Genomic DNA, 20,059 nt, shown 5'->3' with positions numbered 1-20,059 from the left:
TCTGAGCATTTCTTTCCCGTGTTTGATTCCCCGTGTTTTCGATTCCTGGACTCCCTCTTGTGTATGATTCTCGCTACCAGCCCCGACCTTCTGCCTGTGTTTGACCACGATTTCTGCCTGCCCCTTTGTGTTTTGTCTGTACCTAATAAAATGCTGCTAATGGATCCGCTCGTCTCCGACCGTCCTTGTGACATCTTTGTGTTTTATGTTGTAAAAGTTTTCCTGTCTTTTTGCAATGAAGAACTGATTTACATTGAGAAGAGAGGAACAGCAAGCTGTTAACAGATAACAATAAAACCAGCAGGGTTGTGCTGTACATACACAATGTTATACAAAGTTATATTTTAATTTTTATAAAGCTGTAAGCATGCAAATAAGTCTAAATTTAAGTGTGGAATGTCAGAACAGTGGGTTTACCAAGATTGGTCAAAATGTGATCTGATCTTCAGTTTAAGTCACAGCAGCATGTATTGTCCCATCCAATAGTTCAGCTCACACAGAGTCCCACCCAAAGTGGTTAGGGTTTGTTAATAAACAGTAAGCCACTGCTAGATAGTGCTGCTAATAGACAGCTGTAGACATCAAGTCAGTCCTTCAATAAAACCCAATCAATTCCTTTAGGATGGCTTTCAGATTGTTTATGATTTCAACATGTTTTGTTAATCATGATAATCTTTACAAATGAATGCAACTTTAATTAATTTTGAAGCCCAAATTCAAATGCCAGAAGTTAAAGGCTAGGCTATAAACAAATTACACCATGGTCATGACTTCAAGTCTTTACTAGTTAAGCTCTGGGTCTTTTTTTTATTTTAGTCCCTGACTACCTCTGTAATCACATTTAGCCATTTGACAAGTAAAAGCATTAAAAAATACTGATGTGTTTTATATAGTAGAATAAAATGTGACCCTGGACCAGTCATACATTTTTTTTTTTTTAGATTTATACATCATCTGAAAACTTTATATATAAGCTTAGAACAATATTTGACCGAGATACAACTATTTGAAAATCTGGAATCTGAGGGTACAAAAAAAATCAAAATATTAAGAAAATCGCCTTTAAAGTTGTTCAAGTGAAGTTCTTTCAAAGTTCAAAAATTACACTTTTATATATTTACGGTAGAAAATTTACAAAATGTCTTCGTGCATGATCTTTACCTAATATTATAATGATTTTTGACATAAAAGAAAAATCGATTATTTTGACCTGTGCTACTTAAGACATGTGGAAATATATTGAGCAGATCTTTTTTCAGGTATTTAACCAAAAACCCATTTAAAAATCTCAATGAGATTCACAACGAAGAAACTGGAAGTGCTAAAATGCTTGCTTGTATCTGAGTTTTCCTGGGGATATCTGCTTGTATCCCTGCAGTACATTTACATTTACTATTACAGTATTAATGCAGCCTTGTTTTTATTGTGGGATTATGACATAAATAATTTATTTATTTCCTGTTTTAAAATTTCTATTATACCTGAATTTAGATAAGTTTTCATAGCTGGCGTTTCATGTTTTCTGAACATGATCGCAGACCTATACAGTAAGCGAGATAAGACACCTAAATCATGATTAAGGGGTAAATAAGATAAGAAAACACAACTAATATAATGTGTTTTGTAAATGTGTTTAAAAGGTGTAAAACGAATTAATTTAACTTAATGTGTGGTTTATTTATTCATTCATTCATGTACGATAGGATATATATGCGGAACCTTTGCATCTAGCCGTTCGTATTTCTACGGCACACGCAGTGTAACACCAAACACTGACCTGCTGTAATGCTCTGTGTTTTAGTAAGGAATTACATTTATTTACGCAGCTTTCATTGCTAAGCGTAGCTGTCAGAATAGTTGCAAATATTCATATGGTGCCAGAAGGTGACTGATGGATAAAATATTTGGATTTGTTATCTTGTGACTGATAGAAGTAACTAGTTTGCGTTAGTGTTGTTGTTTTGGCTAGCGAGTAAGCTAACAGAACCTATGCTGCTTTTATCTCTGAAATACGTTTAGCTATTTTTTTATTTTTTTCCCCATGCTATTTGAAATGCAGTTTAACAAATGCACTAGGTGTCTTATACTTATTCAGGCAAATTCTCATGCAGTGCAACCCTTCAGTTGTCCACACCTGTCTAGCTGCAAACTTGATATTATATATATTTAAAAAAAAACGCATCAGGATGTACAAGCAGTGGTCTGTAGATTTAAATTCAGATGCGAAGCTGATGTGGAAACAGGCCGAATCCAGCCTGCAACCAAATGGAGAAAAAACAAGCCCCATAAGTGTTATACTAGTTAGCTCTGGCAGCAGAGGAAATAAACTGCTCTTCCGATACCCGTTTCAGAGAGTATCTGAAAACACTTCATCAGCAACATGTAAGTGTCCCTGTTTCCTCTTCGTCTGTATTCAATTGTGGCGTTGGTACAGGAGACTGTAGCTAATATTAATGTCTTTATATGTTGAGTGTCTGTCACTGTCACACCAGCAGTTCTCTGTAATTGATATATTTAAAAAAGGTTTGTATTTCTACTGCCAGTCATATGACTTTACACATGCAATATACACAAAGAATTGTCCTTTTCATGGTGTGTATTTTCTTTCATCAAAGCAAAACAGCGGAGTCCATATGTGTTGAATACCTCAGGTGACTCTACAGAGGACCAGGATGGTGATTCAAGGTATTTTACAAAGACAGGAATTAAGGGTTTATTATTCCTTATGTAAATTATACTAGAGTTGTGTTTTCTGTGTTGTCGTCAGCGTTTTTCTGCATGCGTTAATCCCTGATGGCATGGTAACAGATCACCGGTCTCACCTTTAGTTCATTATGTCCATTGTGCCATATGTTTTTATGTTGTCTGGATACTATGCAAGGTCATTAGTGAGTGCTCAAAGGAATAGTACACCCAGAATAAAAATGTACTCATTCTCAGGTCATCCAAGATGTAGATGGTTTGTTTCTTCATCAGAACAGAGCTGGAGAAATTTAGCATTACATCACTTGCTCACCAATGGATCCTCTGCAGTGAATGGGTGCCGTCAGAATGAGACAGCTGATAAAAACATCATAATAACATGCAAGTAATCCACATGACTCCACTCCATCATTTAATGTCTTGTGAAGTGAAAAGGTGCATGTTTGTAATACATGAATCCACATGAATTTTGTAACTTTAAACTTAAAATTTTGAACTTTTGTAACTTTGCTTCTGGTATTCTATTCCTAGTGTTTTATTCTTCAGTGAAAAATGAATCTGTTATTATTAATCAGGAGAAATAAGCACAAATCGAGCATCCTTTTAAAGCAAAAACAATCCAAAACTTTCAGAGATTTTGATGTGAGAGGAGAACAGGAGATGGATTTTTTTCTTCATTGGATGAAGAGTTATTATTGACTATGGAGTTTTGGCCAGAAGCAATGGGTTCAAAGTAAAAAAAACCTTAATGATGGATTTGTTTCTTACAAACATGCAAAAATGTCACAAGATGTTAATTGATGAAATGCATTTGTGTGGATTACTTGTGGATTATTAAGATTTTTTTATCAGCTGTTTGAACTCTCATTCTGACGGCACCCATTCACTCCAGTGGATCGATTAGGGATTAGTGAGCAAGTGATGTAATACTTAAGAAACTCATTTACATTTTAATGGCCTGAGGGTGTGTAATTAGTAACTGTTAATTTAAGAAACAGAGAAATATGTATGACCTGATCCAGAAGAGAATTTAGTTAAAAGTTGGGTACAATTAAAAATTTCAAATGTAGATTTATTATTATTACAGGCTAAATTTTAAAGCATAAAAAGTCACCTGTATAAAAGTCACCTGTATAATAAAAAGTCACCTGTATAATAAAAAACCCATTGCTAAACATCATCATGTTTTACTATATATATATATATATATATATATATATATATATATATCACAAAGGACACCCAAATAGTAGGTTTGTATATTATGTTGAAAGAAATTGTTTCGTGACATTTAAAAATAAAAAAGATAACAAACTTGTCCTGGGTGACCAATCTTGAACATTTTCACCCTTATATATGTCATGCATCGCTGAGAAAAATTATTCATTGAATTTACAAATTTTTTTAAGGTAAGTGGTTGCAATCAATTTGTTTTAGCTACATTTAAATAAATAAATTTAGTTTACTAACTTTCAACATTTATTTTTATTTAAATGCAGCTAAAATAAATTAATTGCAACCACTCACCTTTAAAAAAAATGGTAAATTCAATGAATCATTTTTTTCAATGATCCTGCCAACTTGTCTGCTGCATTTTCTTTTTTGTTTGTTCTTGTTGTTTTTCTTTCTTTCTTTCTTTCTTTCTTTCTTTCTTTTTTTATGGCCCTATTCCCATTTCAGAGAGCAAACTCCACTAACTGATGAACAGTTGGTAGCAGGGTAAGATTAAACCAGCATTCTGAACCACCTCTCCATCCTCCAGAGCACCCCATCTTTGTTCACCTTTTCTCCCTGATAATTTGTCTGGCATATGTATATTTTTAGTTCACGAATATATGCACTCAGATGGCAAATGTAATTGTGAACACCTTGTGTTCTTTATGTGTAAGGTCATATTATCACCCTTAATCTTGGGTCACAGTAATGGATTCATAGCAATGTTATAATTTAGTTCTTACATTGTTTAAAATACATTATTGTGGGAGAATCACGTTTTGCAATCAAGAAATCTCATTCAATCAAATGCTGTACAGGTGACGGGCCTGCATTAATGCAACACTCGTAAAATCAAAACAACCTGTTTCTTTCACTTTTTTTTCCCTCACAAGTAATTTCACCACTGAAAAATTGAATGTTTGAATCAGACCCCTAATTTTTGTACCATGGGTCTTATTGGGTTTGTTTCACTCTTGTCTGAGTGGATGAAATGTATACAGGACAGGTTCATCATTCTGCCAGAAGGATTCAATCAATCAATCAAGTTCTCACCTTTTAAAGGTTATTGATATAATTATAACAGTAAAAACAAGCCAAGAGTCTTCACCAAATCATTTGTCCAATCATGAATCCCTTGTGAATCCCCTAGAATTATGAGTTTAGGTGTATAATTCTCAGTGCTGAGTAGATTAGAGCTTGAGAGCCAATCAGACCTTACATTGTAATTAACTGATTTTAGTTTCATTTATTCTGTGATCACTGTCCTTTATACTTCTTTTTATTCCTTTGCCTTAAAAGGTTTTCCGATAGTATTCTCGCCACCATCTTGGCCACCAAGTCTGATATGTGCGGCAAGAAGTTTGAACTAAAAATAGACAATGTGCGCTTCGTCGGACATCCAACTTTACTGCAGCCTCCACATACTATTCAGGTGAGACATGCCGGCTATATACGCCAGGCTATATATACACATGATACTATTCAAAAGTTTGGACTCTGTAAGATTTTGGAATGTTTTTGAAAAGCTGCATTTATTTGATCAAAAATACAGTAGTGTTGTGAAATAGTATTACAATTTAAAACAACTTTGACCCTGGATCACAAAACCAGTCATAAAGGTCAATATTTTTTAATTGAGATATATGCATAATTGGCTGAGACGCAACTATTTGAAAATCTGGAATCTGAGGGTGCAAAGAAATAAGAATAAGAAAATCGCCTTTAAAGTTGTCCAAATGAAGTTCTTAACAATGCATATACTTATTGGGATAAAAGAAAAATTTATAATTTTGACCCATACAATGTATTGTTGGCTATTGCTACAAATATACCTGTGCTATTTAAGACTGGTTTTGTGGTCCAGGGTTACATTTTACAATGTAATTTATTCTTGTGATTCAGTCTTTAGTGTCACATGATCTTTCAGAAATGATTGTAAAATGCTGATTTGCTGCTCAAGAAACGTCTATTATTGTCATCAATGTTGAAAAGAGTTGTGCTGCTTCATATTTTTGTGGAAAAAAGTTCAAAAGAACAGGATTCTATTAAAAAAAAGAAATGTTTTGTAAAATTATAAATGCATTTACTGGCACTTTTGCTCAATATAATACTTCCTTTTTAAATGTTATATAGCTGTTAGGTCATAGTCTGAGAATGAAGGAAATGGTTTTGAACTGTACAGTTTGGTGACCATTTATTCTTCCCATAAACATTTCAAATGCCTGAGTCCTCAGGAAACTATATGTGATTTATATACACTCTTAAAAATAAAGATGCTTCACGATGCCATAGAAGAATGTTTTTTTTTGTCTAAATGGTTTCATAAAGAACCTTTAACATCTGAAGAACCTTTCTGTTTCACAAAAGGTTCTTTGTGGGGAAAGAAGGTTCTTTAGATTATAAAAAGGAAAGAAAGAGATGGTTCTTTAAAGAACCTTTGACTGAATGGTTCTTTTTGGAACCAAAAATGGTTCTTCTATGGCATTGCTGTGAAGAACTTTTAAAAGCACCTGTTTTTAAGAGTGTAGGATGATATTGCCAATGCACAGGAACTACCATGAGCATAGGCTAAGAGCTCCACCTTCTGTTAGAAAGAAAATATGTAAGGAGTCCACTGTACTAAGACATACTCTTCCTGCCAAGTGCCAACAAATACTTTGCATCTGTAGAATGAAAAATTAGCATGATTTACCAGCTAAGATTTATAATGAATGAAGTCAAGCCACAAGTAAATTCAGTATTGATTCAGATTATTAAAAGACCACTTTGTGATTACGTATGCTGCATTATAAAATGCATAATGATCTGTTATACTAACCTGAACAATGAAAGTATACTCTTCATACACATACTTAATAGTTCAAATTTATTTCTCAAAAATGAGAAATACCATGTAGTTTCCTATTAGTCTGTACTTTTTTTTAATAATCTGAACAGCAGCATTCAGTTAATTTACTGGTATGATACAACTTTTAAAGGAAGCAAAACATTATTTATAATTTCTCTACAATTATCATCACATGTGTCTTCTTGAAATACATTCTTATCAAAAAAAGAGCTTAATCTAATTTTGTATTTTAATGATGTTCCTTTGCTAGGTCTCCAAAACTGACCCCTCCCCCAAAAGAGAACTGCCCACCATGATCCTGTTTAGTGTTGTTTTTGCATTAAGGGTAAGAAAATTATATATTTAAACTCTTAATGAACACAAGTCTACTAATATATGTGACAAAATACATAAATTGGTATGCTATCAAGAATTTAACTAAAAGCATTTTGCACATCACTATTTGAGATACAGTGGGTAACAAAAAAGATATTCTTGAAAATGTCTGACTTTCATGACATTAGATACATAAGATATCAAACCAAGTAAAATAAAAAAAAGAGCACATGCACCCATATCTAGCAAAACATGCAAGTTTATGATGTTAGTTATGATGTACTGTAAGTTGACTTACATATACATAAGTTGACTTAATTGATAAACTAAAAGTGTTTTAAATTAGGATGCAAACTCTACTGTATTTGAAGACTTTCATAATTTGGTTTAATCATAGTTTGATATTTAGGTAACACGTATAATTGCATTGTAAAAAGGTGTTATTAAAAAGTATAATTCATTATAATTGATTATAATGTGCATTGTAATACATTATATCTCGTCGTAAATAATTATAAACAAATTTAAAATGCATATTGTAACAATGAATTAATAAGTGTTGAAATGTATTAACTGTGGTTACAATTATTCATGAGATTGTACAATGCATTATGAGGTGCATTACAAGGCATAATTAATGCATTAAAACAACTTTTATAATGCATTATATTTAAAGTATATTTAAACTTTAAGTAAAGTGTTGCCGATATTTGTTACATATTGCAGTTAAATGTATGCATTCTTAATGTATAAACTGACTGTCAATTTGAAAGTCTAGAAATTAATATGCTATCATGAATTCAAGTGAAAAATATTTTGCACACCACTTTTTAAGATACAATGGCCAACAAAAATATAAGGATACACTTAAATATGTGACCAAGTGCAGTGTATTTTAAAGAAAGAGCACAATCACACATTTCCAGCAAAACATGCAAGTATGTTATGATCTAAGTTACGAAGTATAATACAATAGTAGTTTGTTCTAAATTAAGATGCTAAACATACAGTATATGGAGACTTTGATCAACCATGGTTTTATATTTATGTATTGCAATAAAATGTATACAATTTTAATGTATAAACTGACTTAATTGTCAATTTGAAAGTTTAGAAATTAATATGCTATCATGAATTCAAGTGAAAAATATTTTCCACACAACTTTTTAAAATACAACGGCCAACAAAAATATAAGGATACACTTAAAAATGTAACATTAGATATATAAAATATCAAACCAAGTACAATGTATTTTAAAGAGAGCACAAGATCACATTTTCAGCAAAACATGCAAGAATGTTATGATCTAAGTTACAATAGTAGTTTGTTCTAAATTAAGATCCAAAACATACAGTATCTGGAGACTTTGATCAACGATGGTTTTATATTAATGTATTGCAATAAAATGTATAAATGTTTAAGTATAAACTGACTTAATTGACAATTTGAAAGTTTAGGAATTAATATGCTATCATGAATTCAAGTGATTAAATATTTTGCACTCAACGTTTTGAGATACAATGGCCAACAAAAATATAAGGATACACTTAAAAATGTAACATTAGATATATAAAATATCAAACCAAGTACAATGTATTTTAAAGAAACAGCTAGCACAAGGTCACATTTTCAGCAAAACGTGCAAGTACGTTATGATGTAAGTATTATACAATAAGAGATTGTTTTAAATTAAGATGCAAAATGTACAGTATCTAGAGACTTTGATCAACCATGGTTTGATATTTGTTATGTATTGCAATTGCCATGTATAAACTGACTTAATTGTCAGTTTGAAAATCTATCAATTAACATGCTATCGTGAATTCAAGTGAAAAACATATTGCACACCACTTTTTAAAAATGGTTAGTGGCCAACAAAAATATTGAGATACACTTAAAAATGTGTGACTGGCATGACAATAGAAATATAAAATATCAAACTAACTGCAGTGTATTTTAAAGAGATCACAAGCACAAATTTTCAGCAAAACATAGAGGTTTGTTATGATGTAAGTTACACAGTATAATACAATAGTATTATTTTCCAAATTAAGATGTAAAATGTACATTGATCATCCATGGTTTGAGATTTGTTATATATTGCAATAAAATATATACAGTTTTAATTGTGATCTCACTGTCTAAATAATTGTGCAGGCAGCTGTTTGTAAGTTATCTGAGGTCGAGAGTTTAGTTTGGGCTTCTCAGAAAGGGTGTGGATTGTGATAAGCCTCCAGTGTGCTGTCTATCAGACTGATTGACAGGGAGGCGGGACTCAGTTCTCTGCACAATCAGACTGCACATGTTCAGACCCACCCCTGTGCCAGCATGACTTGACACGGCAGATTGCTGAGTCAAAGCCCCAGCTGCGGAAAACGCAAACTCATGCTCCTATCAGTTTCCCAGCATGCCCACTCCCTTACTTAGTACTGTCACTATGCCCACCCTTAATCTGCAAATTTACCATATGTGCATGTTTGAAACATGAAAATGTTCAATAAAATATTAGGTTGTTTTTGGCTTGAGTTTTTGGCTAGGTTGTACTTTATTATGTACTTTACTGCCATTTAATAGCCGATAAAGCTGAAATGGCAATACATTTAAATACAACCAACCGACATTAGTCCATATTTGCCACCTAAATTTTTTCCTAACCTTATTAGATGCATTATTCATCTTTTATGTTAAATTCTTACAATTAATCAGTGAATTTAAATGTATTTACACTGCATTGTTTTCAGCCTCTGCACAGCTGAAGTGGTTCGGCTTTACGTTAATAACCTTTTATAGATTATAATTCGATTTTATACACTTCAGATCATAATAGTACTTTGATATGTTTAACAAAGATGTATTTTCTTATATATGATCATGTAATTGGTGCTTTGGAGATACACATTGGCTCTGTATCTAAAAAGAAAAACACTCTTTTCTCTGTGTTAAAGGTATTGTGAACAGTCAAACAAGAAAAGTTATAGAAGCAAAAAAAAAAACAAATGCCAACAAAGTCAGCTTTTTGGCTGAGCTGTACCTGTAACTGAATTTTATCTATTTATTTTTCAGTAACAAAGAACTGTGTCCAGGAAAGAAAAAAATCTTTATAAATGTAGTTTAAAATACATGAAAATTTCTTAGAAATGTACTATTTTGGTTTCAAATGCTTTTTCAACATAAGTTTAAATTTCTTACTCACACCTTGAATACATAAGAGTATTTAACCACATGATTTTTGATTTGAACAAACTTTGTTGGATTATTAATAATCAATGAAACAGTTTTATATATTTTTTTTATTTTTAGAATTATTTTTTCTCTCTAAGAAATACAAAATAATCCTAGAAGATTATGCCAAACTACCTGTTTTCTTTTCAACATCTATTTTGTAACTGTAAGTCAGTTTTACAGTTTTAATTTATGTCCTCGCCAAAAAGATCAAAATTAATTTAAATACAAATTAAAAACATGCTTATCATGAAAGAGGTGTATTCAAGTCATTGCTTGTGTAATTTATTGCATTTTTAATGTTGTGTAAAAATAATGGTAACACTTTACAACAAAGTGTCATTTGTTAACATTAGTTAATGTATTTACAAACATGAACGAACGATGAACAATACATTTAACTATTTATTATTTTTTGTTAATGTTAGTTTAAATTTAGTCGTTCATTGTTTGTTCATGTTAGTTCACAGTGCATTAATTAATGCTAACAAAAACAACTTGTGATTTTAATAATGCATTAGTAAATGATGAAATTAACATGAACTAAGATTATTAAGTGCTGTAGAAGTATTGTTCATTCTTAGATCATGTTAACTAATGAACCTTATTAAAAAGTGTTACTGAATTAATAGATATGAGTGAAAAAAGAGTGTCATGTAATTGACCCAATTATCAACTGAATAATAACTATCTTTCATCTCCATTTCTGCCTTTTACAGGCCAATGCAGACGCCTCGGTCATTAACTGCATGCATAACCTGTCACGTCGCATTGCCATTGCCCTGCAGCACGAGGAGCGCAGGTGTCAGTACCTCACCAGAGAGGCCAAGCTCATGCTGGCTGTGCAGGATGAAGTCACCACCATGACTGAGAGTGAGACATTCCCTAGAGATGTGCAGTGTTTGTCCTGAAAATGTAATTACTGAAGGTGTTATGTGATTTTCACCATGCTGTTTACCTGTCATTATAGCGGACGGCACCCCACAGTCGCCATTTCGCCAGATCCTTCCCAAGTGTAAATTAGCAAGAGACCTAAAAGAGGCCTATGACAGGTGAGTAGGTTTATGTTGAACGTCGTTACGCAAGCAGTCCTGTCATCTGGAGTTAGAGGCTTTAACAACATAACAAATTTCCCTTTGATTTTAGGAGTTGGTTATGGTTAGAAGTAAGGAATAGGGCTATAATGGATCAAAAAGAACATGTTCTGTTAGGGAAATTTGCTGAGTGTGTTTTTGTGTTGGTACCCTGGCTGGTTTAGGCCTGTTGTGGACAGCTGACTTCCAAAGCTTTTCATATTTTGTGTGGTTGTTAGCTCACAGCAGCAACAAAAATGAACCTTTCATTAGTTGAAATTAAAATCAGTCAATACTGTAACCAATCAGTCAATTTCTATAAAACATACAGTTGAGGTCAAAAGTACATATACCTTGCAGAACCTGCAAAATGTTCATTCATTTACCAAAATAAAAGAGTTAATACAAAATGCATGTTGTTTTTTATTTAGTACTGACCTGAATAAGATATTTCACACAAAAGATGTTTACATATAGTCCACAAGAGAAAATAATAGTTGAGTTTATAAAAATGACCCTGTATTTTTTTTGTTTAGTGATAGTTGTTCATGAGTCCCTTGTTTGTCCTGAACAGTTAAACTGCCTGCTGTTCCTCAGAAAAATCCTTCAGATCCAACAAATTTGTTGGTTTTTCAGCATTTTTGTGTATTTGAACTAGGGGTGGGCATAGATTATTTTTTTTAATCTAGATTAATCTAGATTAAAATGGCTAATTTGAATTCTGCTGAAGGCATTCAGAATATGTGTGCTACCCAAATAATGACTTAAAGTCCCCCTGAAATCAAAATTAAAGTTTTTTGGCTTTTAGTATGAATATATTAGTTTTAAGATTATCTATAAGCTAGTGTGTTTCAAAGCAGTGACAAAATTCGCTTTTACAAGATATGGGCATTCAAAACTTACACTCTCGTCACTTCCGCCAATATGAATCAAGGATTTTGATGATATCACCGCGCACTTCAGTTTCAGATCAAACGTTCTGTCCAATAAAATGCTCTCTAGAGTCCGTAATGTCCCGCCCCCTACACAGAGACGCGGAGCAGATCATATGCGCTCATATGCGCGGTCGGACTCGGCATGTGTTAAACTACACAGCCTCAGCATGATTATTATCACTATTTCGTTTTAGCAAGAGTTTCATATTGAATCTGTGGGGTAATTTATTTGTCTGTGGCTGTCATAAGCTTACAAATGCGGCTTTACCGAGCTCAACGGCTCTGCCCCGAGCAGATATAAATGGAACGCTACTGGCTGTTCAAAATTAGTGGGCGGGGCTTAGCGATATGTTTTTGTTTCAGTTAAAAGAACGTCACCACATAGAAGAACGCTGCGTGTTTCAAGGCACTTCAGTGGACCTTTAAAGTCTTTGAGAATGGATCATAAAGCTCATAAAGCTGTTCTATGATAATTTGTTGATGAAAATAAATTATGTTCAATTAGATGTACTTGTGTTTACTAACTAACTAACAATGAAATTATTTTTTCTCCCTATTAGATTGTGTTTTTTTAACGTCAACACCTACCCAGCCCATTACATGTTACACCGTACTTTTATTTTGACAGGTTGCCGTGAAGTTTCTGTGTATACAGTATGATATGATGCTAGTTTTCTCAAATGAAACGGTAAAAGTGACACTCACAGCAGTTTGGGAGATTGAGTTTATCTGTTCATGTGAGATGAAAATGCCAAAAATTAGCGGGAGCGTCACGTGTGTTTCAGTATGCGTGTAGTAAAAGCTCGTCTCCGCAATGCATACATACAGCTAGGCAAACGGAACATATCGGATTCATAAAACGGTCTTTTTGCATTTCAGTTTTCACATACACTAGTCCATATCGCGATTTGAATTAAGTGACTGACCAACATTTGATTTATGAATCCAAAAAACGACGAATTTACGTGGCATTTCGCTATAGTAGATTCGGTTTTTATGAATGGAGGACGACGTGATCCCGTCTGTGTTTTGGCGGAGGAGACTTAAACGCGCGACCATATTCTACAGTCTTCGGTATACATCCGCGTTAAACTATCATGTGAAAGTCATCATAGCTTGCGTAGTTTAGACCCAGCTCCCAACCCAAATTTGAGAATAGATTAACGGCGATATTTTTTTTATCGCGCGATAAGAGTTTCACGTTAACGCAGCACGTTAACGCCGATAACGGCCCACCACTAATTTGAACCCTTTCCAACAATGACTATATGATTTTGAGATCCATCTTTTTACACTGAGGACAACTGAGGGACTCACATGCAACAATTACAGAAGTTTCAAATGCTCACTGATGCTTCAGAAGGAAAAACTATGCATTAAGAGCGGGGGTGAAAACTTTTGAACAGAATGGAGATTTTTTTTATTTTGCCTAAATATCATGTTTTTTTTTTCATTTAGTACTGCCCTTCAGAGGCTACAGAAGATGATTACATCTTCCCCAGAAGACAAATTAAGTTAAATTTACCCTGATCTACCCTGATGGAGCATCAGTGAGCATTTGAACCTTCTGTATTAGTTGCATATGAGTCCCTCTGTTGTCCTCAGTGTGAAAAGATGGATCCCAAAATTATACAGTCATTGTTTAAAAGAGTTCAAAACACAGTCTGAATATCATGTCAAAAGTCTTCATCATTAAAAGAAATTTGATATTATCGTAGACAATAAATATCGCACACCCTATGTCCTGTTTGGGCTAAATCGTGCTGCATGTAGTACTATAGCGGTTACAGTTGTGTTGAAGGATTATCGATGCTTGAACTTAATTATGGCATTTGAGTTTTATGCTTAAGGATTCATTTTCATAAATATGTTGCAGACAGTTAATGTAGACAAACAGCTATTTGCTTCTATTCATATTCTGCACTAAAAGAACAGCTCTTGTCATTTTTGTTACAATGATATTTGTGTATTGTTTTCAGCCTCTGCACAACTGGAGTGGTTCGCCTTCACATTAATAACTGGCTTGAGGTCAGTTTCTGCCTGCCACACAAAATCCACCGTGTAGGAGGGAAACACATCCCACCAGAAGCTCTTGAGCACAGCCTAAAGGCCATTCGGTGAGTTACAGATGATATCCAGCTTATTTTTCAAATGTTGTCACATTCCCTCATGTTGCATTCAATTCAGCAAGTTGCATCCAGTTATTTTCTAAAAAAAAAAAAAAAAGGCTAATTAGCTTGTTTTAATGCAGCAATGCAATTGTTTTAATGCAATTTGTGAAATTTTAGCAGTGTGATGAGCAGTATTTTTCAGTTTGAGCTAACTAAATTATGGGATGCAGTATTCGTCATTTTTGGCAAGAATAGTAGTAGGTTATCCATGTGTTCTTTGTGCACAGTATGTACACTGTTTACTTCAGCAAGTAAGTAATATTGTTATACAATATTATGAACACAGAGTTAGTCTTTCCTTCTTCTCTGCATTATCAAGTGCACTTGCTATTAAGACCAGAGTGTAAGTTTAACTGCAAATAATGTTGTGATTGTGTGCCCCCTGCAGGCCGTATCACGCACTGCTGCTCCTGGACAATGAGAAAGCCTTACTAGCTCAGCTCCCTCTGGACTGCTCTCCTGCTCTAGTGCGCCTCATCAAGACCTGCTCAGCTGTGAAAAACCTGCAGCAGCTGGCTCAAGATGCTGACCTGGCCCTCCTACAGGTCAAAGACTAGATGCCTCTGTGCACTTTTACCACTTGGAAATGGTTCATTGGTTTGATAGAACCTTTTTTCGAGGTTCATTGTCTTTCTGGCAAAAAAATCAGATGCTATTCTGACACTATAGGGTGTTGGGAAATTAAATGAACTGTTATGTTACACAGTTACAGCAGTAACGTTTGTTTAATGCATTAGTTGGTCTCATACTGCCACCTAGTGGAGATGCAAGATGAATCCAAATTATTTTCTGGTATGCCATAATAACATATATTTTAAAATGGAATTAATTCCTGTGATCAAAGATGAGTTTTCAGTATAATTTCTCCAGTCTTCAGTGTCATATGATCCTGGATTAATCATTCTAATATGCTGATTTGCTGTTTTAAGAAACATTTTTATAGGTTTTTTTTATTATTGTCAATATTCAAAACCGTTTTCTTTGATGAATAGAAAGATCCAAAGATTAGCATTTATCTGAAATAAAAAGCTTCTCTAACAGTATACACTATACTCCTAAAGCTTGGAGTCAATATGAAAGAAATTATAAAAATGAATACTTTTATTTAGCAAGGACGCTTTAAATTGATCATAAGTGATAATAAAAACATTTATAATGTTACAAAATATTACCCAGCAATTTTCAGCATATAATAATAATAATAAATGTTTTTGAGCAGCAAATCAGAATGATTTCTGAAGGATCATGTGACTGGAGTAATGATGCTAAAATTCGGCTTCGAAATCACAGGAATAAATTACATTTTAAAATATATTTAAATAGAAAACAGTTATTTTAAAAAGTAAAAATACATCAAAATGTTACTGTTTTTGATGTGCTTAAGATCAAATAAATGAAGCCTTGGTGAGCAAAAGAGACCTCTTTAAAAAAAAAACAGTAAAAAAACCTGTTCAAAAACTTTTGACTGGCAGTGTAAATGTTATTAAAAAAATCACTTTTTTATTGGTTTTTTTTGTGTGTGGTTCCATTCACATGTACATGTCATTCTTACCAGATAATGATTAATTAATTGTGGATTTTTAATTTTTTTTTTACAATTTCTATGTGATAAAATGTTTTAGAGCTTGGCATAACTAGAAAAATATAAATCCATTATAAATGTTTTTTTTTTTTTTTTTTTTTATTAATTTACATGACTTGAAATCCAGGTCTAGAAATCACTTTTAAAACTAGGCTAAGTCATATATCAGGGTTTTCTGAGAATGTGGGAATCCTGGTTCTATGAATAAAAATGTTAAGAGGTTACATTAAAATGAGGAATATCTAGATTTTTTGTTGTTATGGCTTGTTTTAAGTATCTTATTTTGTCTTATTTTAAATGGTCTGAGTCATTTTATGCCCCCTTTAAAATTTGCCTCCTATTTGTTGACAATCACTAATCTAAAATGTTATGTTGCTTCCCACAGATCTTCCAGATAGCTGCACATTTGGTATACTGGGGCAAAGCCATCATTATCTATCCTCTCTGTGAGAACAATGTGTATATGCTCTCCCCTCATGCAAACATCTGCATGTGAGTATATGCTTTAAAAAAAAACAGTTAAAATTCTAAATTTCTTTGCATTGTCTGTCGTACACACAATTCCTTCAAAAATCTCAATGTAGACATTATTCGTGATTTTGTGTCTCCCTCCCCTAGCTATTCTCCTCTGGCTGAGCAGTTTGCCCTCCAGTTTCCAGGTCATGACCTGCCCTCCATGTTAGCAAAGTTCTCACTTCCTGTATCTCTGTCTGAGTTCAGGAATCCACTGGATGCCCCTGTGCATGAGGTGAAAGTCTAAGGCCACCTTTTCACTATCTATGACAAACAACAGATAGGAAGTCATTCATTTTCAATGGAAAGCAATACAGGAGCATTGCAGAATTTTCAGATCCAGTTTGAGCAGCTAAACCAAATGTGACCCTAGACCACAAAACCAGTCATAAAGGTACAAATAAACTTTCCATTGATGTGTGATTTGTTAGGATAGGTACTATCTACAACTATTTGAAAACTGGGAATCTGAGGGTCCAAAAAAATTAAATATTGAGAAAATCGCCTTTAAATGAAGTTCTTAGCCATGCATATTACTAATCAAAAATTAAGTGATATATATATCTTCATGGAACATGATCTTTACTTAATATCCTAATGATTTTTGGCATAAAAGGGAAAATCTATAATTTTGACCCATGCAATGTATTGTTGGCTATTGCTAAAATATACCCATGCTACTTAAGTCTGGTTTTGTGGTCCAGGGTCACATATGGTTCTGATTGGTTCATCATTGGTTCAGATTTGTTCTCATTAAGGGTCAGGGTCAGTGTGAATAGCATTGTTTGTTTTTTTAGTGCTGTAACTACACCATCATGTCTGTGTTTGAGCAGGCCCAGCTCATTCAAATGGTGGTCTGGATGCTCCAGCACCGGCTGCTGTTTCAGCTCCATACGTATGTTTGTCTGCTTGTCCCGCCCGTTGAGGAGGAGCCTGGTCTGCGGGAGGAGGAGCCACCCCTAGTCACACGAGTTACAGGCCGGAGTCTGAGTACACCCAGTGCCTTGAGTTTCGGCTCTCCCAGTATGTTAACCCAGTCAGCTCAACTTCACACACACAAACACAAGTGAAAAGATACTCATATGATCAAATGAAGTCTCAGTAGTTTCTCTCCATTTCCTTCTGCAGCAAGTAGTGATGACATGACCCTCACGAGTCCCAGTATGGATAACTCAAGCGCTGAGCTACAGACCGGAGGAGACTCTCCTCTTAATAAAAGAATGACAGAAACTCTTCTGGCCAGCCTGACCGAACATGAGCGGCAGGCCATCCTCCGAGTTCCAGCAGCACAGAACCCAGAGGACCTGCGCTTGTTTGCAAGGTTAGTTTTGTACAGAACAGTAGGTATGTTTACATGCACTAATTTTTATAAATGTGACCCTGGACCACAAAACCAGTCTTTAGAAGTGTGGGTATATTTGTAGCAATAGCCAAAAATACATTTGTATTGGTCAAAATTATAGTTTTTTCTTGTATGCCAAAAATCATATAGTATAGATCATGTTCCAAGAAGATGTTTTGTAAATTTCCTACTGTAAAGATATCAAAACTTAATTTTTGATCAGTAATATGCATTGCTAAGAACTTTATTTGGACAACTTTGAAGGTGATTTTCTCAATATTTAGATTTTTTTGCACTCTCAGATTCTAGATTTTCAAATAGTTGTATTTTGGCCAAATATTGTCCTATCCTAACAAACCATATGTCAGTGGAAAGCTTATTTATTCAACTGGTGTCTTCTTGTCTGTCTTTAGGCTGCTGCATTATTTTAGAGGACATCATCACCTGGAAGAGATCATGTACAATGAGAACATGCGCCGCTCACAGCTGAAAACTTTATTCGATAAGTTTCGCAGTGTTTTAGTGATAACCAACCACGAGGACCCAATCATCTCTTTATTTCAATCTCCACCGGACTAAACGGATCATTCAGCTTTCATTCAACAGTGAGTGTTTGCTTATCATCAGTGGCTTAAATAACCTAATTTAGGAGCGAAGTGCTTTTGACCTATTCAGTTTCTTAAGCGGCTTATGAAGTGAGCCTGTATATAGCTGTATTGACCAAATATTTTTATGTTGTCATGATTTTACCTCATATGCGGTTTATTTTAATAAATGATTCAGGGGTCGTGATGTGTGATTCATCCTTGGGCAGGCATAAAATGGATCACTTAAATATTCCACCCAAGCATCTCCTATTTGGAGATTGCTTCCTGATCTCATAAATCATCTCCTCAAGCAAACAAGACCCAAAACACAGGCCATGATGGCAATTCCAGACCAGAAGACTGAGAAAGAGAAAAGGGGTTGTAATTGCCTTGAAGTGCAAATGGTTTCCCAAACATCTGTAAAATCAATAAGCACCAGGAATAACAAGAATATGTAATAATGGTACAAAAACAGACGTGTGTTCAGAACTCAAACACAAAGGGTTAGTTGACTCAAAAATGACAATTCTCATAATTTACTCACTCTTATGTCGTTCCACCCCATGTGACTTACAGCAGTTCTGCTGCTCTTTTTGTTCTCAATACAGTGAAAATGATTAGTCACCAAAGGCTTTCAAGCTCCAAAATTTGGCAAAACAAGTAGAGCTGCAAAACGATTAGTCGCGATTAATCGATTCAAAACAGAACAAAAATTTACAGATAATATACTCACCCCATTGTCATCCAAGATGTTCATGCCTTTATTTCTTCAGTTATAAAGAAATCATGTTTTTTGTGGAAAACATTTCAGGATTTCTCTCTATATAGTGGACTTCAATGGTGCCCACGAGTTTGAACTTCCAAAATGTAGTTTAAATGCAGCTTTAAAGGGCTCTAAATGATCCCACCCGAGGAAAAAAGTCTTATCTAGCAAAACAATGTGCCATTTTCAAAAAAAAAAAAAACGTTTTTAACCTCTGCTCGAGCTGTGTACTCTGTGTTGATACAGTTAGGGTATGTCGAAAAAAACTCCTCTAACTTTAAAGAAGGTCAAACACCCTTTACAAAAAAAAAAAGGTAAAACAGCAATGTAGGGCAATTTGGAAGTAGGAGAAGAAAATGAGATGGGAGTTTTTCAACAAACCCTAACTGTCTTGAACCGGAATACACAGAGTACATGCAGAGCTAGACAAGACAAGCATTTGAGGTTAAAAAGTGTATAAATTGTAATTTTTTTAAGAGAATAACCAATTGTTTCACTAGATAAGACCGTTCTTCTTCAGCCGGGATTGTTTATAGCCCTTTGCATTTTGGATGTTCAAACTCGGGGGCACCATGGAAGTCCATTATATGGAGAGAAATCCTGAAATGTTTTCCTCAAAAAACTATTTCTTTACGACTAAAGAAAGAAAGACATGAACATCTTGGATGACAAGTTAAATTCTCCTTTAATATATGTACATGTGTGCATTTATATTTATATATATATATATATATATATATATATATATATATATATATATATATATATATATACATAATAAATATACAC

The 20,059-nt window shown here is 34.0% G+C and overlaps 1 protein-coding gene across 2 annotated transcripts; it reads left to right on the top strand.

Annotated features, from left to right (window-relative positions):
• The first annotated feature begins 1,772 nt into the window (after positions 1 to 1,772).
• nprl3 (NPR3-like, GATOR1 complex subunit) lies at positions 1,773 to 19,982 on the top strand. 2 transcript variants are annotated; one of them, XM_073838286.1, is made up of 14 exons: positions 1,773 to 2,382; positions 2,616 to 2,685; positions 4,384 to 4,422; positions 5,218 to 5,350; positions 7,017 to 7,091; positions 11,024 to 11,177; positions 11,275 to 11,356; positions 14,292 to 14,429; positions 14,872 to 15,028; positions 16,451 to 16,557; positions 16,684 to 16,813; positions 17,412 to 17,601; positions 17,707 to 17,899; positions 18,334 to 19,982. In XM_073838286.1, exons 1-14 carry the CDS (start codon positions 2,106 to 2,108, stop codon positions 18,497 to 18,499), a joined length of 1,911 nt encoding a protein of 636 aa, XP_073694387.1. In that variant the 5' UTR covers positions 1,773 to 2,105; the 3' UTR covers positions 18,500 to 19,982. The 2 variants fall into 2 exon arrangements, with proteins under 2 accessions (XP_073694387.1, XP_073694395.1); XM_073838294.1 differs by lacking the exon at positions 4,384 to 4,422.
• The last annotated feature ends 77 nt before the right edge of the window (positions 19,983 to 20,059 follow it).

This window comes from Garra rufa, chromosome 1 (assembly GCF_049309525.1).
Source record: "Garra rufa chromosome 1, GarRuf1.0, whole genome shotgun sequence".
NCBI classification, from domain to species: domain Eukaryota; kingdom Metazoa; phylum Chordata; class Actinopteri; order Cypriniformes; family Cyprinidae; genus Garra; species Garra rufa.
The sequence above is the reverse complement of the archived record's forward strand: the minus strand, read 5'-3'. Positions and strand labels throughout refer to the sequence as shown.